The 25,886-nt window shown below is 43.7% G+C and overlaps 1 protein-coding gene across 3 annotated transcripts in view; it reads right to left on the bottom strand.

The window, feature by feature from the left end:
- The window catches only part of Pla2g7 (phospholipase A2 group VII), a 28,846-nt gene extending 4,240 nt beyond the window's left edge, over positions 1-24,606 (bottom strand). Inside the window, exons 1-10 of one of the 3 annotated variants that reach the window (XM_090355299.1) lie at positions 24,476-24,606; positions 17,170-17,213; positions 14,161-14,300; positions 9,086-9,207; positions 7,960-8,104; positions 7,242-7,335; positions 5,612-5,680; positions 4,842-4,965; positions 3,752-3,865; positions 580-671 (exon numbers count right to left, since the gene is read on the bottom strand). In XM_090355299.1, the coding sequence (XP_090211425.1) occupies positions 580-671; positions 3,752-3,865; positions 4,842-4,965; positions 5,612-5,680; positions 7,242-7,335; positions 7,960-8,104; positions 9,086-9,207; positions 14,161-14,269 (869 nt within the window). In that variant the 5' untranslated portion in view covers positions 14,270-14,300; positions 17,170-17,213; positions 24,476-24,606. Of the gene's footprint in view, positions 1-579; positions 672-3,751; positions 3,866-4,841; positions 4,966-5,611; positions 5,681-7,241; positions 7,336-7,959; positions 8,105-9,085; positions 9,208-14,160; positions 14,301-17,169; positions 17,231-24,475 lie in introns of those variants that run through there. The other 2 variants (XM_090355300.1, XM_090355298.1) reach the window with 2 other exon arrangements.
- Between the last annotated feature and the right edge of the window lie 1,280 nt (positions 24,607-25,886).

The raw sequence follows: 25,886 nt of genomic DNA, 5'->3' as shown, positions 1-25,886 counted from the left end.
CTTGAGAAAGTCTAAGGGCAATGCTCAGGCCCTGAGTTCAAGCCCAGGACTGGCAAAAAAAAAAACTCTAAACACAATTACTAGACATAAAAACTTTTGACTCTATTTACATAATGTTTTATTACATAGATTAATATGTATCTATGACATATAAACCCTCAGCCTAATTGTGATTATGTTCTAAAATCTAAGTGCAAATGATTATATATAGAGATTCCTTTCTTGAATACTTGTTTGTTAAACACGTCATTTGAAATATGATGTAAAAATCAATGTTAATAAATTCTTCAATAAAAAAATTATACCTCACAAGTGTAACCTTGTCCCACTTCCAGCAATTTTTTTTCTTGCCAGTCCTGGGCTTGAGCTCAGGGCCTGAGCACTGTCCTTGGACTTTCTCAAGGCTAGAGCTCTACCACTTGAGCCTCAGCACCACTTCCGGCTTTTTCCTATGTATGTGGTACCGAGGAATCGAACCCGGGTCTTCATGCATGCTAGGCAAGCACTTTAACCACTAGGCCAAACTCCCGGCCCACCAGTAATTTTTTACTCTCTTGTGTTCTCTGCCTAATTTCTTACCTGAATCTGTGGTCTTCACTAAGAGCTTGAATAGCCGTTGCTCCACCGAAAGAATGCCCAATGACTGCGATTTTATTTCTATCGATAGAATTCTATTTGGAAAAGTATCACAAACATAACTATCTAACATGGTGTTAAAAGAATAAACAATTTTGTCAACCATATTAATTATGCTTTTCATCAACTAAGTACCTTGATTTATTTATTTATTTATCTTTCTTTCTTTCTTTCTTTCTTTCTTTCTTTCTTTCTTTTTTTCTTTCTTTCTTTCTTTTTCCCCACTTTGGTCATGGGGCTTGGGCTCTGGGCCTGGACACTGCCCTGAGCTCTTCAGCTCAAGGCTACCACCCTACCCCTTGAGCCACAGCACCACTTCCGGTTTTCTAGAGGTTAATTAGAGTCTCAGGGTCTTTAGTGCCCAGGCTGGCTTTGAACCATGATCCTTAGATCTGAGCCTCCTGAGTAGCTAGGATTAGAGGTATGAGCCACCGTGTCTGGCTTGATTTCTTATAAAACAGAACATACTTATACCTGCACACACACACACTCATGTACACATGTGGTTTTTTTGGGGGGGGGATGTGCTAATCCTGACTCAGATTTATTTTTCAGCAGTTGTAAGTTTCTGAGAATATAGATCACAGAAAAATAGTGAGTTTATTTGTATCATGCTTGCCTCAGCAGAAGCTCTGGAATGACCATTATCTGGAAAAACTTAAGACACCCAGGAGAGAGGCTACAAACAGCACAGCTTCCAAGTGCCACTAAAACCAGGTCTTTCTAACTACATTTTTTCATCTATACAATCAGCACAGCAGCCGGGCATGGTGTATCCCACTTGTAATCTCAGTACCAGGGAGATTGAGGCAGGAGGGTAGAGTTCAAGGGCAGTCTGGCACACAGTGGGAGAACCTTCCAGAAGAAAGTTGGAGATGTTAGCTTAGTGATTGAGTGGTTGAATTTTCTTCACTTTGTGGAAAAAGTGTTCACAGGTACAGGTAGAGATTCCGTATTTCTTCCCAGTTCTGAACTCAGGGCCTGGGTGCTGTTCCTGAGTTTCTTTTGCTTAAGGCTAGCACTCTGCCACGTGAGCTTTTCTGAGTAGTTTACCAGAAGAGTTTCATGGACTTTCCTTCTCCAACTTGGCTTTGAACCGGGATCCTCAAGCCTCAGTCTCCTGAGTAGCTAGGATTACAGATGTGAGGCCATTGGACTCCAGCTAGACTCCATTCTTTTTCCTCAAGTATTTCCTGGCAGATATATTGAATCCAGGATTGTGGACTCTAGGCTAGGGAGAGCTAGCCTTGCCTGTAGCCACAACAGCACTCAGCAGTTACTGAGAGCTGAGCGCCAGGCATTGTCCTACCTGCTTTATCTGCATTGATTTACTTAAACAGCAACAATAATGATAAAGGAACGACTATGGGGTGGGAGCGAGTAGATGGAGATTGGTTTTGAGACTCAAAAAAGGGAGTAGCACTTTCGAATGGCCAGGCACCTGGGACCACCCTGGCCAGGACTCATGGAAGCCCCAGAAGGCCAAGGGCAAAAGGAGAGGTGGAGCAAATGATGGAGGTAGCACAAAGTCCATCCATGTGGCTGTCTGTCCATCTATCCATCCATCCATCCATCCACCCATCCATCCATCCATCCATCCATCCATCCATCCATCCATCCACCTCTCTGCCTATCTAATCTATCTTAGGGCAGGGAGCCAATGGGAAAGCAGCAAAAGGCCAGAGGCGTCCTCAGAGGGGCGGAACAATCTACAGGCAGGATGGGCTTTACTGCGTCCAATGATTTTTGTTTTTTTAAGATAATTGAGGGTCTGAAAGGTAAACTGAAGTTCTCAAAGAGCTGAACCAGACATTAACTCAAAACGTGGCCACCCAGAATTTACCAGGTCCACCACGTCGGTGAACAGCAGGGCGGGAGGATCAATAATTTACCTTCTTTAAAAAATAAAGATGCCTAGCGGTCCTGAGCCAGCGAGGACTTCCCACACCACTAGGCCATCATCAACTAAGGCACCATCCTTAGTTGGGATCCTAGTGCCATACACATATGTTTTATACACATATCTGCAGTGGAATAGTAGTCATTTGAGCTACCCACACTTGCAAGTCGCAATCGGGCTTGACGTCCGCCTCTCCACGGGCCTGTGCTGAGTAGTTTATCACGTGAATGCGTATGGAGCACCCTCTCTGTGCCAGACATTAGAGTCTAATTTTCACGAGCTCACTGTCTACTGTGGAGGAAAGCCACCAGACGCACAGGGCGTCTTATCTAGGATACAGCGGTGTCAGGAGCACATGTGGTGGACTGTTAAATCAGGCCCCAAATGGACACTGGGGCCCATGAAGCTTTGGATGAGGCAATGGCTGACTTGAATCCTGAGGATTAGGTGGGAGTTGGTCAAGGCAAACGAGATGCCAGACAAAGGTGAGAAGTACAAAGGCATGGAGACAAGGTGTAGTCTTTTAATTTCTGGAAACACAAGCATTTGAACTAAGGGACCTTGTGCCACTCTACTGCTTGAGCCATGCCTCCAGCCCTACCTTTCTCCAACATTCTCGATTGCATCTGGAGCATGGATAACCAATTCATCTCCAAACCAAACTACCGCTCCCTGTACTCGGTCCCTCCAGCACATCTGAGCCTTTACAAAGCCTGTCCACCCTATTTGAGACTCTTCTATTCATCTCAGAATTACTTTGCATGACTGAGATTAATAACATATACAAACTGTTCAAGAAATTAGAGTATTTCCTCTATTCTATGAGGTTGAACCACATGAAATGTCCATTTTTGATTTAACGTCGATGGTTATCAATTTCATTTATAATTCAATGTGATGCAGTCATGACTATTGCATTTTCATCTATATTGTTGTGTATGTTTGTATATATATATATATATATATATATGCATTGTAGCTCTTTATTCATGGTGAATCTTGCAATACCCCAAAGATTCAAATAATAAAGAAACATGAGTTGAAGAAAAATGAGAGAGGAAAATTGGGAAAGCTTGAAGGAAGGGATGACATTGTCTAAAAAGAAATATACTTATTATTTGACATATGACACTGTAAACCTGCTGTACATCACCTTTATAATAACACTTGAAAAGAAAAAAAAAAACAAGAAAAATGACTTAAAAACAAACTCACCTTCAGTTGTCCCACATTAAAGTCTAAATCCAGTTCATTCTTCACCAGCTTTCCTTGATCAATGTCAAGAATCAAACTGAGAGCCCGGGAGCATTCCTTTGCTCTTTGCTGCACCTGACATGATTATTAGAAGAAGGGATTGACAAAGAAAGATGGTTCATGGTGCTGTGCCTGTGGGGAAGAGCTCTGGTTGGGCTTTATACTGGAAATGTCTCCGTGAGAAGCATTCAAATACCTGACGTCACTCTAGCTGAATGACTGTGGTTGATTACATAACCCTTTCCAGTGCTCCTTCATTTCGTCTTAACAGAGATTTTTGTAGATTCACATCACTGAATCTTCTGTATGAATACCTACCTCCACGAAGGGTATGTAGGCTTAGTAACACAGATAAAGCAGTCAATGGGCTTTATCTCAATTATTCCTATAATCCCATAAGACACAGTTTATTATTATTATATTATTATTATTATTATTGTCGGTCATAGGACTTGAACCCTACACGCGGGTACTGTCCCTGAGCAATTCAGCTCAAGGCTAGCACTCTACCTCTTGAGCCATAATGACACTTCTGGTTTTCAGGTAGCTAATTAGAGATAAGCATCTCATGGACTTTCCTGTCCATGCTGGCTTTGAATAACAATCTTCCATTCTCAGCTTTCTGGATACCTAGGATTATAAGCCTGAGCCACTGGCACTTGGCTATTTCTATTTTATGATACCCAAAACCACAAGGAGTCTCCTGATCCTGGTCCAAGAACACCCCTCCTGAAAACAGAGACTGAACTCAAACACAGGCAATTGGCCTATAATCATAATGCTATTGGTGTATATTAGTGCTGTTTAATTTTTTTTAATATTGTTTCTGGGGGCTTGGGGTGGGGGTTCTTACTCACTTACGTTCTGTTCCTTTTGAGCAGCATGGCTCAGGATCTCTGTCATCGCCTTTTGTTAGTACTACCCATACAATTTGTTAAGGGGATTTCAGAGGAACTTCAGATAGAGTTTTGGCAATGGAAAGAAAGTAGGACAACGGACAGGCTATGTCATCATTCTCAGGGCACTTTTAGGACAGGAGCTGAGCACGTACCTGCTTCTTTCGTTCAGTCTTTCCCTCCTCCCAGGTTAGGGTTTTGAAGTAAAGCCAGGTCTTGTTGCTCAAATCTGCAGCAGTTTTGTCCTCATAATAGTACGTGGCAGATGCAGATCCATCCCTTAGGATACAAATCAGTGTGGTTGTTTTTCTGCGGTCCCTCTTGATTACACCCCACCTTGCACAACACCATCCTCCACTCAATATTCCTCTCCTCTTTTGCCTTCCTTTCCTCCTCCTATTCTACATGCTTGGTTTTCTTGTTCATTTGTTTTCAAAGAGGAGCCCAAGGGATCTCTAGGGAAAAGACCTTATTGTTCATTGTTGAGTCTTGTCTAGAAGCCTGTTTATCTTCATAATTCTGGAAGGCGATATCAACCACATTGAACATTCTCTGGAATCAGATTCCAGCCCTGTCATCTCCTAGCTGTCTGACTTTGGGGTGGGGTAGGAAGAAGATTATTCTATCTTCCCCCACTTCCTTTAAAAGAAAAGCCAACAATAACCATCGCACGGGACTGTTGTTAAAGACAGACTAAGTGAACAAGTCAGTACAGGAATCACCCAAGCAAATCCTATCCATAGCATGCCGCGAACATGTTGGCTTTTGGAAATCTTGAAGCTCAAATTCGATTGGCTCTTTTTCACCATGCACAGTTCCGCCGGCCTCTCCTATGCTGTGTGACCATAGTGAGAAATACAGCCATGGGTGCTGGCCTTCTGTGCATGTGACTGGAGAACCTTGCTGGCTGCACAAGGGAACCCACCTGTGCTCCACCGCAGCCACTATGAACCCATGAGATGCCAAGTCAATGCCAATGGCGGCATAAATCGTCCTGAGGGACAAAAAGAGGGACGAGAGCATTACCATCACCACGAGGCAATCTAGACCCACTAAGAAAGCTGCAAACATGCGGGTCACACTACGTTCTTGTGCCCTGGGGACACCCCCTAGAAAGCTGTGGATCTCAAAAGGGATCTCTTGAAGGGATAATTGACAATATTTATAATAAATACTTGCATTATCCACATTTGGGGGAGAGTGCCACTAGCATCGAGTGAACAGAGGGGCACAGCCCAGCATCCTGAGTAACACAGGGGAGCTCTTCTAAGCAAGCAGTTATCTGGTCCCAAATGACCACCCCGGTCAAGTGATTACAGTGTAGCCATTGAGAGGCTAGACTTCACAGTAGGTTGTGTCTCCACCACTTACTATCTATATGACTTGGGATAGTCACTGGATTTTTGTCCTCTCCTATAAAATGGGGTCAGGAATAAGGACTTACTTAGGCCATGTTTGTAAGATTTTTGACAAGATAATGTACATAGGAAAGCAGTTATAGGAAAGTAAGCAACTAAGAGAATAAGACCTTGATCTGACTGCTGAGTTTGAATCCTGGTTCTAGCACCTATTAGCTGGGGACCTTATATTAGCCAAGGTCTTTCTCTGTCTTGTTCTTTATTTAATCTACAATGCTTTTTTGCCAGTCCTGGGCTTGAGCTCAAGGCCTGAGCACTGTCCTTGGACTTTCTCAAGGCTAGAGCTCTACCACTTGAGCCTCAGCACCATTTCTGGCTTTTTTCTATGTATGTGGTACCAAGGAATCGAACCCGGGTCTTCGTGCATGCTAAGCAAGCACTCTACCACTAGGCTAAACTCCCGGCCCCAAAAAGGCAATGCTTTAAGAAGATGGCGCTCACAGTAAAGGATCAAATGGATTGATGTCTTTAGTATCTATAACCTTATTGGAAACAGGGTGGTAGTGAAATGTGTATATTATGTGAAATGGTTAGGAATCATGAGCTCAACAATTGAGCCTCTGCTCTCTTTCATGTCTTCACTCGACCCAATCTTTTTCTCGCATTGTGGATTCAACAGGAAATGTTTAGAAAGAATACAAAGGGTGCCTAGAAACTATGTCTCCTACTGCTAAGCACGTAGGGCCTTTCCAGGAGTGGGAAATGGTTTGCAAAGGCTCGCATTCCATTCTCTTGTGGAAAGCCAGACAGTCACTAACTATTCTCAGCTTTGTGGGCCATACAGTCTTCGTCATAACTATTCAAGTCTGCCTAAGAATAATGATAGAAAATGATGGAGCTGTGTTCCAGTATAAAAATCTTCATTTACAGAAATAAATTTAAGAGTGTATGTAATTACAATGGTTGAAGGCAAAGCAGTGTGTAACATCCTCTCTCATCTACTCTGACACTCATGTTCATGAACAAGAAAGGGGAAACAAGACATATTTTGGATGGATCAGTAGACCACAGTCTATTTTTGAGGACCTGAGGACAAAGGCCCAATATCTTCTAGTCATTTTATGGGGAAAAATCCCAAAATGTACTGAAGGCATTGATTGTTAGAGGCTAAAAACTCTTCATCATCTCAGGTATTACCTGAATGCTCCGAGGCCATGTGAAAACACAACCAGTGGATATTTTTCGCCAGTTCTCAGAGGAGCATTCCACTTGGCAGAAACTTTCGTTGAACCTAGACAACAACAATGGAATGTTAGTTTCTCCTGGTAATATCTGGCCTGCACCAGGATCTGGTTAAACAAACAGGAAAGTCTGTATTACTGCAATGTAGACGTGTTAAACATTGAATACACATCAGATTGCTAGTGAGAGTCTAGGCCCTTGCGGATAAGAGATAGAATAGAGAGGAATCTCTTCATTTATGAGGAAGGCATTCACTTTGACTCCTTTGTTTCAGATCTGAGGCACTGGAATGGCTTTTAGTGTGAGTCTTTTTCTCCTGCTGTATCACCCAGAGCATAAAGCAGTCACACTGCCAGCCTGCTAGGCTTACTACATTACTGTTTCCTCCACAGAATATAGAAAGAGCAGAGAAACAGTCATCAAAAGATGTTTGAACCGTCTCACACTGTCATCTCCTACTGTCAAATCAGAATAGGTGAAATGAGGATCCTTGATTCCTATGAAAGTAGCCTGGGCCCTTGACAAACAAGGCCTTTGTCATCTTAGAGGTGGAGACTGAAGCACACCCACTTTGCACTCAACTTCCTGATATGCTCATTGTTTCCAAAGTCTTCTTATACACTGACGTCTATGACTCCAGCCCCAGACTAGAAGGAATCAACCGAAGTCTTACCATAGAGGTACCAGAGCAGTGTGCCCACGAAGTCTTTTGTGCCAAGAAATTTAGTAAGACCCTGAAAATATTCTTTATTTGGAATCCAAATGGTGTCAGGGTGACTATAAACTTGAGATGGATAATATAAACGCAGAAAGGTACTCTGTTGAGGAAAGAAATTAATGTACTTTTAGTCCAGTTATTTCTTACATGTCAACAGCTTCTCTGTTTTATAAGTGGGAACTCCCAAATCTGTCATTCATGAAAAGATATTTTAAGTTCTTGTGGTGACCAAATGAATACAATCATGAAAGAAAAGAAAAAAAAACAGAATATAAAATACTTTTAAAAATTATTAGCATAGGGCCTGGACTTTGGCCTAGTGGTAGAATGCTTGCCTAGCATGCACGAAGACCAGGATTTGATTCTTCAGTACCACATACATAGAAAAAAGCCAGAAGTGGTGCTGAGGCTCAAGTGGTAGAGCTCTAGCCTTGAGAAAGTCCAAGGACAGTGTGCAGGCCCTGAGCTCAAGCCTTTAACTGGCAAGAAATTATTAGCATAAATTAATTGTACAAAGGGATTTTATTGTGATATGCATTTCTGTGCCTATAATGTACAATGATCAAATTTGCCCCGTTGGTATTACTCTCTTTCAACCCACCTTCCTTCAACTTACTGGGTGTTAGTGGGCTTATTATGTTATTTTCATACATGTATAAATAAAATAAATATATATGTATATATATATAAAATATACTTTGATCATATTCACTTCCAATGTCCATTCCTTTTCCTTTCCCTCTGGATACCTTTCCAACAGTCCCTTTTCTACAATCAAATATTATTATTATTATTATTACTCTTACTATTGATATTATTATTCTTTCTAGGTTCTACTTTTTGAATGATACAGGCAGCTATGTTTCAGCTATTAAGGAAGGAGAAAACCCAGCTTGTAAGCAAATAAACCATTTGGCAATGGAGAACTGGCAACGAGTAGACCAGGAGAAGTTTTCACTCTACAGATGTCACGGTGAGTTATTCTCAGATGAGGGGAGGGCAAGCTTTAGCAACAGCTAGTGGTACCCAGAAACTGTCACGATGAGAGCGCAAAGAGAACTCACATGAACCCAAGCCTTACCTCATTGGTGTGACCAACCATCAAGTCCGCACAGCCAACAGAATAAGGTCCATGTCCTTTAGGGATTTTAGCACAGCCAAAATTTGCAGCCATCATCAGCGCTTGTATTTTATACAGCCACACTGAAAAACATGTTAGGGTTATTCCACATAAACCCATGGAGAATGCCCCCTCCCCATTAGCACTCAGGCTTTATCATTCAGGGATCCAAGGGACCCAAGCCAGTGTTCAGCCTCTTCCATTTCCTAACCATCTACCTGAGGACCTTGCCCCTCCTTTATATTTTTTCTTTGGTGGGTTATAGGGCTTGAACTCAGTACCTGGGTGCTGTCCTGAGTTTTTCTACAAGGCCAGAGCTCTACCATTTTGACCCACTGTTCCACTTCTGGTTTTCTGGTGGTTCACTGGAGATAAGAGTCTTCCACACAGACTTTCCTGTCCAAGCTGTCTTTGGACCATGATCCTCATTTCTCACCTTTCTGAGAGGCTGGGACACAGCTACATGGTTTTCTATCCTTATTTTTGGGCTACAATAGCAGACTTGAATAGTTATGACAAAGATTGTATGGCCCACAAAGCTGAGAATAGTTAGTTACTCTCTGGCTTTCCACAGAGAATGGAATGCAAAACTTTGCCAACCATTTCCCCCTCCTGGAAGGGTGTAGCCCTCTCCTTCTACTTCCATTTAGAATATATTAAGATGACTTTCTAAATCTGTTTTTCTCCCTTCTGAACATGGGTTGTATCTGGCAGACTGTGCTTACATATTCTCATTGTACATTCTCCCTGGGTCCTTCCCATAGCAATGTCCGAAACGAAGCTAGATGAACATTTCCCATCTCCCATCTTTGTCCTCTACCCACACAGCCTGCAGTTCCAGAATTCCCGGTTTTGTGCATCCTGTCAGAAAGCTGGCAGTCATATTATTTTCCTTCTTGCTCAGTAAGTCCCTACATTCAACCAACTCAGAGAATTCTGAGTTCTGAACTTAGAATTCTCTTCCCAATGCATCTATGATCCTCTAGCATAAGGGTCATAAGGGCCTGTCACTCAGGTAGATAGATGAAATCTTTTTTTTTTTTTTTACTGTCCCATTCAAATCGTATGTTGACCTTTTCAAGTGTATCTTTCATCCTGCTCATGGACTGACATAATTATTCCCAAATCTCACCAAGTTAATTCTGAAAATCCTTCAATGGCTTCCTAGCATCATGTGGTTATTCTTAAAGGGGGACTGTATTAGGGTCCTGGGGAGCAGTGCATAGGTGGACTTTAAATGTCCACACCTTGCTAAGTAAATAGGCTGTGACTTGAGGCATGTACAAGCTAACTTATTCTTCCGGTGCTCCTGGGATTGAAACATAGAGGTTCACAAGTTCTTTAGCGCTCAAAGGGGCCCTTTATGAGCCAGCACCCCTTGCCTGACACTCTTCCACCTTTTTCCATTAAGTATTTTCCTTCCTTCCATCCCTGTGAACTGGACTGTTGAGATCTCTATGTCTTCATAAATGCTGTTGCCTGAATTTAAAATCCTCTTGGCAAATTCTAAGTCAACCTTGAACAGCTTAATGAGAAGACAGGTCTCCCCCAATTCCAAGGTCACACTTAACAATTCCATCCTTGGTTTGCTCAGTTCTTAACACCTAGTCAGACCAATAGGTGTTCGTAGAAATGAGCTGAACTAAATTGAAATGCCACTGGTCTTGATCTTCTTCAAAAACCATCATTCTTTCATCCACCTATGCCTGAAACTTTTCCACTCTCTGGTACCCACCTCTCCCATTTGCCTGTAGAAGTTTCTCTGTTTTCAAAGCAGACATCTATGTTTTGTATCAGGATGTCATGTCCAAAGCTCAGTTTACTCAGAATCTCAGCACATTCAGCCTGTCCATTCCTTCCCTCTATTGGGCCTTAGAAGATGGATATTCTGACAAACACATTTTTGCCTTTGCTAGTCAGACACCAAGAGCTATGCCAGGTATGACACCTGAGTCAATATAATGGAACATTGCTCAGCAAAGTTCTGAATCATGGGAACAAACCTATTTACAACCTCCTCTCTGGTGACTCACGTGTGAAGCACCTGCCAGCAATATCAGCTTTCGAAGGGGAGGCCTCCCTCCTCAGAACTGGTCCATGAGCAAGCCTGAGGCTTGAAAATGAAGGCTTCCAGAGACCTCTCCTAATTCATTCTACTGAATCCGGGAAAGTTCCGGAAAAGAAAAGGTATATTCAGGTTTATGAAACATCATCCTGAAGACTGGTCTGCCACAGTGGTCCCTAATCTATGCTTACTAATACGAGGCAATTCCAAAAAAAAGCGGGGGGGGCAGAGGGTGAGTTGACCAGCTTTCGTGTATGAGATACAGGTGACCTTCTGTCTGATGGAAGGTCAGAAGGCTGCTCTGGCCATGGCTGCCACTCACCATCCTTAGTAAAGTGGAAATAAAAGCGTCTGAGCAGCCTGTAAGACGAATGGAAGGAAAAAATGGCAGTGTAGCTCAAGTAGCCTGCACACAACATGACCTGGATGAGGCAATCTACTGGCATTATTTGACCCCTTTCCCGGGGATAATTAACTCCAAATAGCCAAATTTATGCTGAACCTCTCAGAGGAGTTTTAGCAAATCTAAGCTGGAACACCCTTAAAACAGATTCAAACTTCAAAACATTTCCTCCGAACATGTTTCGTGTTTAAACTTCACCAGTGGGTAAACATTCCGGGATTTATTTAGGGGAGAGGGTCTCCCTCACCCATTCCAAGCTCTCTACCAAGCCAGACTTTGCAGCTGTAACGGGGAAAGCTCAGGTCATTGCCCAGATACAGTAGGGGTCACTGCCTCTCTTCAGATGAACAATCAATGAGTTAGGTGTCCCCACACAGGGAATCATGACCAGGCTAGGTCTGGTGGCTTGGGGAGACACAGATAGCTCTCACAAGTCAATGAAAATAAGCCTAAACCTCCAAGGCTACCATGGACACACTCATTCTAGAAGTGACCTCAGAACTACCTTACACAAGCACATCTCTTCCCATGAGGAACCTGAACTCTATGGAGGCCATGGAGCTTCTCTATGATATACGGATGCCCTGGTTCTTTAAAAAGTGGGACTCTCCCTGCCCATGATCCTTTGCTGTCCCTTGGGTATCTCATATTGTTACAGTATCTCACTTTGTTATCTGATATATTAAATTTATTTGTATTTGGTTATTTGAAATTTGATAGGGAAGGGGGGAAAACCAAGACGGGTAGGAGGGGTGGGGGGAGGATAATGGGTACCAAGACATGTGAAAGGGTATCGATGTATGTGAATTAATGCACCTTCTATCTGGCAAATATCATGTAACCCTTTTATTAATTACAATAAAAAATATAAAAAAAGAGCTACAAAAGAACAGAAAGCACCTCTTGATGTTTTCACCCTGTATCTCTATCAACACACAGAGTGTGACGTAAATGGACCACAGACAACAAATCATCCATCATGACCACTGTTACCGTCTTCAGCCCATTGAAAAGATAATGGGAAATGATGATGTCATCTCACCTGGATTACAGGCTCTCCTTAACTATAAGCTCTTCCTCACCAATGTATCCTTCGTGCCTTAACTTACCACTACGTATCCGAGACCTTATTCTAGTGCCTTCACAAATGTAACCAGAAGACACAGCTGTCCTCCTACCCATGCCAGTCATGAAGCAAGGTAAAAACTAATCTCTGTAACCCTGAGTTACACAATCCCTTTTTCAAATTCTAAAGTAAGGAGTCACCTCCCGAGCCTGAACAACTAGATCCAGAGTGACTGCCTCTAGTGGGTGCAGGCCATGGGAACCCACCCTGGCTCTGCCCACACAGCTCTCTGTAGAAGAACAGAGGAAGTCCCCGCATCACCGGACCTGCGCTCTGGGGCGAGCAGGGTTCACAGCGCTCTGGAAGCAGTCTTCATCGTAAAGGGACGTGTCTTTCCAACTCCGGCCACTTCCTGGAGCTTATCTATCCTCTCCTCTCCTCTCCTCAGCTCAAAATAAGAGAGGATGTCGTGCAGAGTCGTGGGTCTCCCTGTTCTTTACTCTTAAGTAGGAAAGATCATTTCTCTTTGGAGCCAAGGCCTCGGGTTACCATCTCAAACCACCACATACGACTCGCCAGGACTGTGCCTGCTGATCAGGACCCCGTGGATCAGGACACCTGTCTCTGCTCTCCCTTCACAGAGAAGGGCGAAGGCTGCCTTGCACTAGACACCAGGGCTTTTGTGTTACTGAACTTGGTTCAGAGTGGGTTAGGGCAGGGAGGGGCGGCAGGGAGAGGGGGAGAGGCACCCAGGCATTGCCAGGTCAGATTCCAGTGTGTCTTATAGTGTTTCATCCTCTTCAGTCCTGTAGATAGTCATGACATTCATTTGTAAAAAGGAGGAACTAAGATCCCCTCCCCTACCCCAGGAGATGGAGAAAATCATTACTATTTCTTTTTGAGGACTGACCCAAAAAGGCCTCATGAGGGCTGGAAGTATGGCCTAGTGGTAGAATGCTTGCCTAGATTGCGTGAAGTCCTGCGTTCCAGTCCTCAGTACCACATACACAGAAGAAGCTGGGAGGAGAACTGTGGCTCAAGTGATAGAGCGCTAGCCTTGAGAAAGCTCAAATACAATGCTCAGGCCCTGAGTTCAAGCCCCAAGATTGGCAAAAAAAAAAAAGGCAAGAAGGCCTCATGCTTGAAAGGCAGATGCTCTACTATTTGAGTCATACCTCCAACTCCATTTTCCACTGGTTATTTTCAAGGTAGATTCTTGCTGACCAAAATTGATTCTCCTACTTGTGCATTATTGAGAATGATTGGAATTTGCCATTATGCCCAGCTACTTTATTTATCCTTTCACTGGGAGAATAGGTATGTACCACTGCATCCAGACAGAGGTTGAAATGGTGTCTCATAAGCTTTTGAACCACCAAGCTACTTCTTTGAGCATTTCTTGTAAGACTTTCTTAGAATCCCAACCAAACAATATCTCTGCAGCTATTTGGAACCGGGCAAGGAGTCACTTGTTTGAAACTCTGAACAGATCTACCTCTTACCTGATGATTTAAACCTGGCAACAGGATTGAGGTCTTGCCAGGAAAAAGGATGAGCTGGTGAGAGGCAACAGCAGAGGCAGAAAAGCACATGCAATTTGGGTGGTGCCATCTTGGGAGCTGAGTAGTGATTTTGGTGTCACCTTCAAAACAGATAATCAAAAGTTAAAAAAAAAAAGACAAGTAAATATGCACTGAAGAGGACTTAATGGCTGACCAATCAGCAAAGCCCAGTAATGTCTGGGGAAAATGGAACATGCATTTTCTGATTTGGATTTTAGATAAGAACTAGAGTGGCAAAAGCCTTTCTACTACTGGGTTGTAGAGCAAGCAAATAATCCTTTTAATCAGTTATATTAAGGTTTTGGTCACTAGTCCCTTAATTGCATAATGGTCTGGTTTGGTTATTTAAAGGGGGCATCAAAAATATTAGTTTATGGGCCGGGAATTTGGCCTAGTGGTAGAGTGCTTGTCTAGTATACGCAAAGACTCAGGTTCAATTCCTTGGTACCATATACATAGAAAAAAGTCAGAAGTGGTGCTATGGTTCAAATGGTAGAGCTCTAGCCTTGAGAAAGCCCAAGGTCAATGCTCAGGTCCTGAGTTCAAGGCCCAGGACTGGTAAAAAATAATATTTTATAACAATCATATGCTATCATCTTCAAAATATCCACAGGTACGTCTAATACAGGGTAGTCAATAGGTTCTGCCTGTCTTCCCCATCATAATTATACAATGGTTATATCACTATGTTACAATTGTATTCAATGTTAATGACAATACAATTTTTTTGAGGGGCCAGGAGCCAGTGGCTCACATCTATAATCCTAGCTAACCGGAAGTGGTCCTGTAGCTTAAAGTGGTGGAGTGCTAGCCTTGAGTTGAAGAGCTCAGGGGCAGCGTCTAGGCCTAGCGTTCAGGCTCTGCAACTAACCAAAAAATATTTTTTGAGGACTCCTAAAATAATATATGCTGGGAACTTCTAAGATGCCGATGTCTGGTCTTGTTGGTTGTCCCTGGAGAATCACCGTTAGCCTAGTGTGCAGCCTTGAGAGTGTGAGGACGTCAGACTCTGTTTCCTTGGGTACCAGCCCAGGATGGCCCTGTTTCACATCAGGACGGATGTGTTCCAGCAGTAGGTTGCCCTCACCGTACTTTCCCCACAGCCAGCTAGGGAGTCTTCTCTGTGCCTAGCTCCTCAACAGCACCAAGAGACAAGACCCTACCCACCTTGGCAGGCAGAGGCCCACTTGGTTGGGCTCATCAGGCTGCTGGGCCCCCAGAAGTCCAGCAACCCCCTGCTTCCTTGCTCTGGCAGTGTTCTCTACTGGCTGCCAGCCAGGCCCCTGTCAATCGTATCACAGCGCTCACAGGATTTCTTTTTTTTTTTTTTTTGCCAGTCCTGGGCTTGAGCTCAAGGCCTGAGCACTGTCCTTGGACTTTCTCAAGGCTAGAGCTCTACCACTTGAGCCTCAGCACCACTTCCAGCTTTTTTTTTCTATGTATTTGGTACCAAGGAATCGAACCCAGGTCTTCCTGCATGCTAGGCAAGCACTTTAACCACTAGGCCAAACTCCTGGCCCTCACAGGATTTCTTTACCGACTGAGTTGGAGCTCTCCCAAGGCAGGTTTGCTATTATCTGACCTTTTATGAATATTTCTGAGCACAGGTCCTGGCAGAAAGCAAGTGCTAGTATTTCTTGCATGGGAATGGAGTCCTGTCTTCCTTGCAGTTTGGGCTGCCAGGAAACGTTTCTCAAACCAAATTGACTTTGCAATGCTCCCTTACTGGGCTGAGGTGAATGGCTGAGGCTTTAGCATGTACTAACTTCTAAGCAGTACTGAACTATTATCTTTTACTTTAGCAGCTTCTGGACACAGAGCTCCTCAAAACCTCTCAAAGTTTTCTTGAGAGGAAAAGAATCTCATGTCATTGGGAAAAGATGCTTGAAAGAAAGGAGTGCTTTAATGTCCTCAAAATCAGACCCAGAGCCATAATTCACACTGGCTACCCTCCTTCCTCTGCCTGCCAGCTTAGCCAAGGCCAGCCCTGCAGTAAAAAGGAGAGAGGAGAGCCTAGTCAAGAGGAAAGTGGCTTGTGACACCACTTCTGTGTTTTGGGAGAGGAAGGAAATGCATGACTCTGATGGCTATCTTTCTCACACTACAACAACAAAAGTGGGAAGACACAGCAGTTCTACTCTGAAACATTCCCTGATTGGGAGCAAGTGAATTCAGTCCCTTCTTGGGGAATCTCACAGCCAAGCATGCAGTTGTAGACAAGAACTCTCACGGAGTTCTAAACTATTGGGGATTTTTTTAATACGATGAATTATTGATGCTTTCTGGTATCTTCCCCCTTTTTTTTGCCAGGTTTACACTTTTCAAAACTTCTATCAGATTGTCTTAGATCAGAAAGAAGACCCAATGACGCATGCCTCTGGAATGTCAGAACTCCTGATAGGCATATCACAGAGATCTGAGGGAAGATTGGGATGGTTTCTTAGTGTTTCAACTTGTCCACTGTGGCTTTTATTTAGCCTCACAAGTAAGAATGCTTTGTATAAGGCAAAGAAGTAGGTTAATGCTTTAGCTAAGAAACTAAGAGAAAGTGATATGAGATAAAAATAGTCATTTATTGAGTACTTACTATGTACCAATCACTGTCCTAATTTATCTCATCTCTCATATCAAGAAGTATCTGATGTGAATGGTAGGATTTTAGAACCAGGATCAACAAATTAAATCTTTTGAAGTACATATTTCTAAACAAAATCAGCACAGTACAATCTTGTTTTTATTCTAAATATATAATTTATATGCATAGGGAAAAGTAGACATGAATATAATTCCAGATATTAAGTTCACGAGATTATATTTAAGGGACTAGATTAGGAGACACGCCCTTTTCACCCCCCCCCCCACAAAAAAAAAGAAAGAAAGAAACTAAGTGTCTAGATACCACCAGTGTCTCTTGGCAGGAAAAGGAAATGTACTCAGTTGCAAACTCACCAGGTCGTAGGGCAAACAGGTACAGGCAAAGGTATAAATCCAATCTGGGAGATAGAACACAATGAAGCACTACGTGACAAAAGGTAATGCCAGTTAGTGCATGTTGCCTTTTGACATTTAAACTATTTTCTTTTTTTTAATTTTTTTATTGTAATTAGTAAAAGGGTTACATGATATTTGGCAGATAGAAGGTGCATTAATTCACATACATTGATGTCCTTTCACATATCTTGGTACCCATTACCCTCCTCCCCATCCCCCCCCTTAAACTATTTTCTTATTTACTCTTTTCTGAGTTCCAGTAACCTTCATCTTCTCAAACTTCCCTGATCAACATGGTCTTCTGGTTTCTGATCCATTTCTCTACCATTTTTTTTTCCTACATGAGCGGTTTTATGGTCTCCTCTGATTTCCTGTAAGCAACTTCCCACCCCCTGGGAAAGTATCACATCTTTCAGTTAAATATAACCAAACATCCCCCACGTTACTAAAACGGAAACAGAGCTTCTTGCTCTTCTGAACAAAGGACTACTGTCCACTGCCACACATCCTTGGCTTCCGGAGACACCGTTCTCTTTGACCTTCAGTGCAGGGGAGGACACGGAACCATCTGAAACCCAGCACAGGGGGACAATTCACAAACAGTCTTTAACTCCTCCCCATACCCTCCTCTGTTTGGATGTCAGAGGGAGTGGAGGGTGAAGGGAGAACGTGAAGGAGGAAATTGAACCTTGATATTTGATGGGATTGACTTGGGAAAAGAGGAGGGATGGAGGAGTGAGTCCCTTCCAGGTGCATTGAACGCATATAGGGCCATATCCAGCCAATCCCCATTGGCTAACTAATTGATGCTGATAAAAAAATAAGGTTAAAAAATGCTTTTTTCGCAAGCAAGTGCCATGACTTATAAGCTATATGAAAAGGAAACTGCATTTTCAATGTTTTTATTAGCTTTACATCGTTGAACAAAGGAGATACCACATAAGAAAGCAGCTTATGCCTACAATGCATCTTGATCAGTATTGCCCCTGTAACACTCTTGTCCTCTCTTCGATCCACTCCTTCTTTTAGTTTTATTTGGTGGTATGTACATTGAATTCCTGACTATATTCTCCCCCTACCCCCCCCCCCGCGCTTCCTCCCTTTACTCACCTACCTTTTCCCCCTTAGCCCCACCCTATCTCTTGCTTGTACTCCTTTCTTGGTGCTTATTGTTGGATTTTGACATGTCTTTCTAAAAATATATACACTACTTGTAATTCACTTGTAATTACTTCCATACCACCCAAACTGTTTACTTTTATTGGCTCATATTTTGAAAAGGAAACTTATGCGTGTCCAGAGTGTGGCTGTGCAAGGTAAACATTTTCTAAAAGTTCTTTGCAGTGTGCTGCTACAGTGGAGGTTCTCAGGTTTGCTTCACCCTGGCTCCCTCCTCCAGCCTCCAGCTGCCTGTCTGGTCCAGCCAGCTCAGCCAGGCACTTCAGCTACGGTCAGCTCCTGAGCACAGGGCTTCTGAACAATCGCTTTTCCCAAGGAAAATTGTTGGTGCCTCCTTGCAGTATCCTTGCATTGTGCATCGTTCCTATTCGGCTTCCTATTGGGAGCTGAATGTAGGGTCAGGCTGGCCCATGAATCTGCATCACTGAGTAAGATAACCACACAAAGAAATGAGCTGTCGTGTATGGACGCCATGCCTAACTTTGAGCTCTGTCGTCGGTATTGTGAATCACTTTCTGCTGAGACCTGATTACCATTGGGTACGAGTGTGTTATTGCTTTATCACTCTCTGCTGAGACCTGTAGTGAGGGTAAACACGGGGACCTCCCTGCTCTGCCCTCCTTTGTGCTGATAGCTCCTGCATCCTATATTAGCTCAATATACTTCCTCAATAAACGAGCTCCCGCCTTGATGGGTCTCCGTGATGTGTCTGATTGTCCTCCAGAGAGGAGGACTGTCACAGTCATCAACACATTCACTGATTTGTGCAGCCTCAGCATGTAGGCACAGGCGGTGGTGGCTGGACTATGGAGGGCATGGGAGTAGATAAGATTCTGTCTATCTACTCTATGGATTCTAGTTAGGAACTCCAGGTCCCCATCATCCAAATGGGAATTTCAGCCTTAAGCCTGATACATATGTCCAAAGTACAGCATACATTGAATAAATCTGGTGAGAGAGAGAGAGAGGGAAAAAAAAAGATGTACTAATCCTTTAGTCATAGAGAATTAATTCCCAGACCTCAGGAGATGCCTGAAACCACAGATAGAAACCAGACCCTATGCATAGGGTGGCTGTTCTTCTGTTGCCTGCAGTGTTCTTAACACTATTCTTTCCTTGCTGGTCCATCATTTGTATCATTATTCTTGATCTTGGAGTCCACGAGAGTAAATCAGGGCTACCTAAAACCCCTCAGTGGATCTAATTGCAACGAAAGCTGCAAAGTGACTATGAGGTGGGAAGCATTCCCGGCATGCTTATGCTGAGCAGAGGAATGGCTTATATTTGGAACTTTCTGTGTAATGTTCACAGACTGGGGTGTGAACAAAGGAACTTAATCCAGAGATTGGGGTAAACGAATGCTACTAGAAGGTGAGCCATCGAGGGATGGCGGTTCTGGAAAGACCTTGTGACAGGGTCCCTCAAACATTCCGATACATCAGTGCACATCAGTCTGAAGACGAGGTTAGAAATGAAATGCTACGTAAGAATGTTTGAGCTGTGCCATTTTGGCACTTTGACCTATTTATACATTTCTTTTGGTGAGTTTTCTGCTTTTTTTTTTTGGCAGTCCTGGGGCGTGAGCTCAGAAGCTGGGCTCTGTCCCTGAGCCTCTCTGTGCTCAAGGCTAGCGCTCTAGTACTTGAGCCACAGCACCACTTATGGCTTTAGGGAAGTTACTGGAGATGAGTCTCACAGACTTTCCTGGCTTTGAACTGCCATCCTCACATCCCTGTCTCCTGAGTAGCTAGTTATTACAGGTGTAATCCGGTGCCCAGCTGTCGTCTTCATTTTTGGTCTTACTGTTTGTATGATTTCTGCAGGGAAGAGCCTGTGACCAGTACTAGTGCTGACTACATCGCTTTTTTTTGTCTTTTTCTGATCAGAAGTAAATTAATATCTGCTCTGAAATGTCATTTATCTACTCATATTTTCTTTGAGAATTTAAGAGAAATCAAATGTCAGACTCAGCATATACTACATGTAAACTACTCGTAAGGAATGCCTATAACTCCAGCACTTCTGGCTTTTTTGTAATGGAAATTTTGTAATGGATTTTGTAATGGAAAGCTCCACTATATTTTAGCTTTTTTAGATTCAGTTAAGACAATCAGCACATTATAAGAATAGAAACCTTTCTGGGCGCAGTGGCTCACGCCTGTCATCCTAGCTACTCAGGAGGCTGAGATCTGAGGACCAAGGTTCAAAGCCAGCCAGGCACAAAAGGACCTGAGACTCTTATCTCCAATTAACCTCTAGAAAACAGGAAGTGGGGCTTGGCTCCAGGGTATGGTGGTAGCCTTGGGCTGAAGAGCTCAGGGACAGCAGCCAGGCTGAGTTCAAGCCCTATGACCACTCGCCCCCCCCCCCCTAAAAAAATGGAAACCTTTGGCTTTTTAAGATTTTTTTTTACTATTTATTTATCATCTTATTGTACCACCATTGGTTTCATAATGTAAAGACAATACATTGAACAAATTAAATCTCAATTTTTTATTACCATAGTTCAAGTCAATAGTGGGGCTTTCAGGTGTTTATAAATACCCAATGCAAAATAAGTAGCTGGTACATAATTCTAGAGCTGAATTTAAGGAATTCTCTAATGTGTATACTATCTTTTTATCTGAAATAATAAATAATCTGTGATGTGGAAAATTCGTGAATTACAAAAAAGAAAGAAAGAAAGAAAAGGGAGAAAGGGAGGGAGGGAGAGAGGATACTATGGAGAGGAGCATTATAGATATTCTGAGCTGTGTGCGAAGTCATGGTTGGGGGACCAGCCTAGGCACAGAAATATTTCAAGCAGCACCCCAGCCTCTGCCCACTGGAAAGCAGTAGCATTCCCACCACACCCCCAGTTATGGGACGTTGAATAGTTGACAACAATACTTGTCAAATATCCCCCTTCTCCCCCCCAGGGTGGGGGGTGTAGGAAAGTCACCGTCAGCGAAAGCCTCTATAGCTTTGGGCCAATGCTGGTTTAAAAGCCTGTGAACAATGTATCTGGAAAAGAAATCCTAGAAGAAGTCAGAATAATAATGGATCAGCCTCATCCCAAAGACAACCTAAAGACATCCTGGACTGCGTCACCTTAGAAACGGAGAGGCAAGCCCATTGCTGCATGCGTGCCCACTAGACCATGTCTTAGTGAACTTGGGGGCTTGAGAGTTGAATCGATGAAAGTCCACTGTGAAAAAAGAACCCAGTGAGGACTAGAATGGGGGGGGGGGGTTGAGACAACCAGTTACATGGAGAACGGATGAACGACTGAGGAAAACCCAAAAGGTACACAGCAGATGAAATTTCTGTGCCAAAAGCTCAGATACCGCCTATGTTGACCCAGATTGTAAAATTCCACACATAGGAACATTTCCACATTTATCACACGCTTCCTGAGTAGAGAAACAAACTATGCATCTGAGGCCTATCCGGGAGAGATGCCACAGAGGGGACTTGAGCGCTGGAAGAGGTAGAAGTGGGAAAGACAGGCTAGACCATTCAGTCCTAGCCTGAGGCTAAAACCCAAAAGTCCACCTGCCGTCTAAATAACCTTCTTTAGTTCCTTACTAAATGCTGTAGTAGTAGGGATTAAAAGTCAGCAACTTGCCTTTGTTAAGCGAGACAATCTTGCCTAAATCGGCCTCCTACCATGATTGTTCTACAGGTAACTAAGGCCCCTACCACTGGGCCTGGCCCCCCTCCTGGCAAATTAAATGTAATCAAGTAGCTTTTGCAACAGCCCCTTCTCCAGCTGTTTGTTCCCATGTGGGAATGAGAACCCCACATTAGAAAAACTGACGTGTGTGTGTTTTAAGTTGGAAAAGTATGCTCATATGTAATAAACACTGAATTTTAAGAAGCATCAACTAGTTCAATATTCAAAACATCAAATGAGTTGCACAAAATAACTATATGGCCCTCGACTCTGTAACTTCTCCTTTAAAGATGTCCCAAATGATCCCCAGAGGCCTATCAAAGAAAGATCGATATGACAAAACAGAAATCACATAGATCCCACAGTTGTGGTGTTATGTTTTCAGGAATTTGAATCTCCAAGATTAGACACTTGGAGCTCATATTCTGGCCTAGTGATCCAGATCCATCCATTGCTAATAGGCATCTAACAAGAAAAGAGAACCCAGAAGCTGTTAAGTCATAAAGAGGGGAGATTTCATTGCACCCAGCATAAGTAAGGAAGGGCCATTTTTTTTTAAAGGAACCCATCTTGTTCTTGTAAAAAATGTCAAAATCAGCCAGGCACCCATGGCTCATGCCTGTAATCCTAGCTATTCAGGAAACTGAGATCTAAGGATTATGCTTCAAAGCCAGCCAAGGCAGGAAAGACTGTGAGACTCTTATCTCCATTAAACTACAAAAAAGCCAGAAGTGGTAGAGTGCTAGCCTTCAGCACAAAAGCTCAGGAACAGTGCCCAGGCCCAGGGTTCTAGCCCTGGGACAGGAGAAAAATAATTAGGAAAGAAGAGGCTGCTGCACCTGTCACCGAAGTCATGAGAAGGTCTGCCCTTCTCTCATTGGTAAACAACAAACTCTTCCCTGATTCTTAAAAGCTTAGCAGTCAGTGGGGGAGGCTCCAGGCTTTCCTGAGAGAGGGAATACCTCCTTGGGTAAGACTGTCCTGGTCAAAGCCACCACAGTCCGCCTTGGAAAATCACTGCCCCACATCAGTGGCTGTGATGTGCCCATCATTAGACTTACAGATGCCTGCACAGTCGTAGATAGCCAACGTATTCAAGACCAGAATAAAAAAGTCACACATGGCCCTATTTCCAGTTTCAAACACCCTCATTTTACTTGAGAATATTTAACTGTCTTCATGAATCCGGCTATGGTTATATCACTGCGTTCTGAGGGTAACTCTTGGTGAGAGTTTTTATTGCTCTGAACAGAGTGAAGCATTTTATTTATTTTTTTATTTTGGGGTTTTTTTATGTCTTGTCTTGTTGGACAAGCATTTGACACCTCCAAAGGGTTTTCTCAGCTGTACAATGAGTGACAGAACTACATCAGTGGCTCTCTCACCCCTACTGGTTGACTCAACGAGAATTCTGAGCTTCCATCCTCAGTGGCTCTGTTGGCAGAGCTCTGTCTGTGTGGGAGACTGAGGGACAGTTCCATCGAGAGCATCTTGCCTCTGCCAGCAGCAGCCTTTGTGCTCCAAGGTCAGGGTAAGAGAAAGCCTCAATTTCCCTGAGCAAGGTGTCAAAACGGGCATGTTGGAGGATGCTAAACTGAAGAGTTATCTTGCCTCTTTTTGCAGGGCCTGGGTGAGGAAATGTACTTGGCCAATATTAAATGCCCTGATCCCAGGGCTCAGGGTTAGCTGGAGCCTCTGTGATTGTGAAGGCTCTGGAGACTCACTATTCACGTTCCAGTCTCCCAGTTCACCATTCTCATTTGGGTCAAAGGTAATGTGCAGCCAGCCTAATGTGGCAACCTGTCCCTCCCAAGGTGACATGATCTCATGTATCAGTGACACATCTCTCTCTACCTTCCTTCCCTCCTTCCTTCCCTCCCTCCCTCCCTCCCTCCTTCCTTCCTTCCTTCCTTCCTTCCTTCCTTCCTTCCTTCCTTCCTTCCTTCCTTCCCACCATCTCTATAGTGAACTCCAGGAAACAACAGCCTGGAGGAAAGTCCAAAGTGTTTGGTTCTGGAGACTAAAAACAAACAGAATTTCCAAGAGATGATGAAGCTGACAATAGTCTGTCTTCTGGTTTTGCTTGCTTGTTTGTTTGTTCTTCCAAATCCAAGCCTCCTATTTGAGCCCAGAGAGAATAACTATAATCCTATAATCTTATCTGACCAGCAGGAAGTATGAATTTAAAAAAAATTAATTCTGTTGCAAGAGTAGCCTCTCCCTCAGCTTTCTCCGGGGGAGGCGTGTACAGCTGGTGGGGCACAGATAAGGAAACAGCTTTGCTTCCCAGGAGGGCGTGGGGGTCCAGGCTAGCCCACCCCACCGGGCCGATCACACTCCTCCAGGGGTCCTGGTACCCGCCTTCCGGCAGACAAGGCCCCTCGCCACGCCATCCTGGGCTCCCGCCTCCTGCCCAGGGGCCCTGCTCACCTGAGCGCTGCACGGAGTCCTCGGGTACCTGGTCCAGGCGCGCAGGCTGGAGCTGAGCGCACGAGCTAGCTGTCACCAGCTGTCACTCCAGCCAGTGGCTGGGCTCCCTTGGCTGATTGATGAGCCCCACAGCTGCCTGGCCCAACCTCCCCGCCCTCTGAGAGGAGGGGCAGGGAGGAGCCCGGGCCTTGGCACGCCTCCTGGGGCAGTGACAGCTCTGTCCAGCGTCTCCTCCTCCTCCCTGCCGTGACCCTGTTCCCCACGACCTGGGAGCATGGCCGGTCCACGGATGACCCCACAGCGCCCAGGGCGGTGTTGGGAGCCCTGGTGTCCTGCTCTGACCCCTGACTGCCATTCCATCTGCTCCCTGTGTTACTGACCCTGCATCCAACCCTGCAACCTCGCTGGCTGAATCCTGTCCTCTGGAGTCCCAAAATGCGCTTGTTAGGAAAGTGGAGGAAAATGTATATATGTAACATATGTCATATATACCCTATATATTATATGTATACATCATATAAATACCATATATATTTATATATAGTGGAATTCCATGCTGCCATTAGAAAGAATGACATCCCCACATTTGTAAGGAAATGGAAAGATTTGGAAAAAATCATATTAAGTGAAGTAAGCCAGACCCAAAGGAACACAGGCTCCATGGTTTCCCTCATTCGTCATAATCAGTATGTGTCTAGAATAGTCCCTGCAGAGGACCACAATTCCTCCACAGAGAAGCACATAGGCCCATATGAGATGATGCTCAGTGATGAACTCCAGGATATGGAAATGAGGGCTTTCTTTGTGGTTGTTGTTAATGTACTATGTTAAGTTACTTCGTTTTTCCTTTGTCCCCTCTGCCCCCCCCCCAGCCACATGGTTTATTCCCCGTTGTCACTGTATCTCATTTTGGTAGCTAGTGTATTGAATATACATTTATTTCCATTTGGGAAGGGGGGCGACAAATTAGTGAGACAAAGGACAAAGGGAGAACCAATGTGACAGTGACACACACACAAGACGATACGTTGCAAATGAACTCTACAACTTGGGTGGGAAGGAGTGGGAGAAAAACATGAGAGGGGATAACAATATCCTCAAGAAATGCACTCACTAGAATGTCAAAAGGGATGACATTGATTAAGATGCGCTGTATGCACCATGTGGCTTTGGTGAATGGCAACTACCCTGTACAACTATTTAAAGATAATAAAAATAATTAAAGCAAAAAGAAAAAAAGAAGTGTACTCACTACCTTAGATATGTAACTAGAACTCCTCTGGATATCACCTAGCCAATAAAATTAAATAGCAAATGTAAATAAAAGTTAGCTGTTGGGTAGGAATTGGGCTTACAGAAGCTGGGTTATCAAATCTGTATAACACACAACAAAAATATTTTATCTATAATC

The sequence above is a fragment of the Megascapheus bottae genome, chromosome 22, assembly GCF_031878675.1.
Source record: "Megascapheus bottae isolate mThoBot1 chromosome 22, mThoBot2.hap1, whole genome shotgun sequence".
Classification (NCBI taxonomy): Eukaryota; Metazoa; Chordata; class Mammalia; order Rodentia; family Geomyidae; genus Megascapheus; species Megascapheus bottae.
This window is presented reverse-complemented; position numbering and strand designations above follow the sequence as displayed.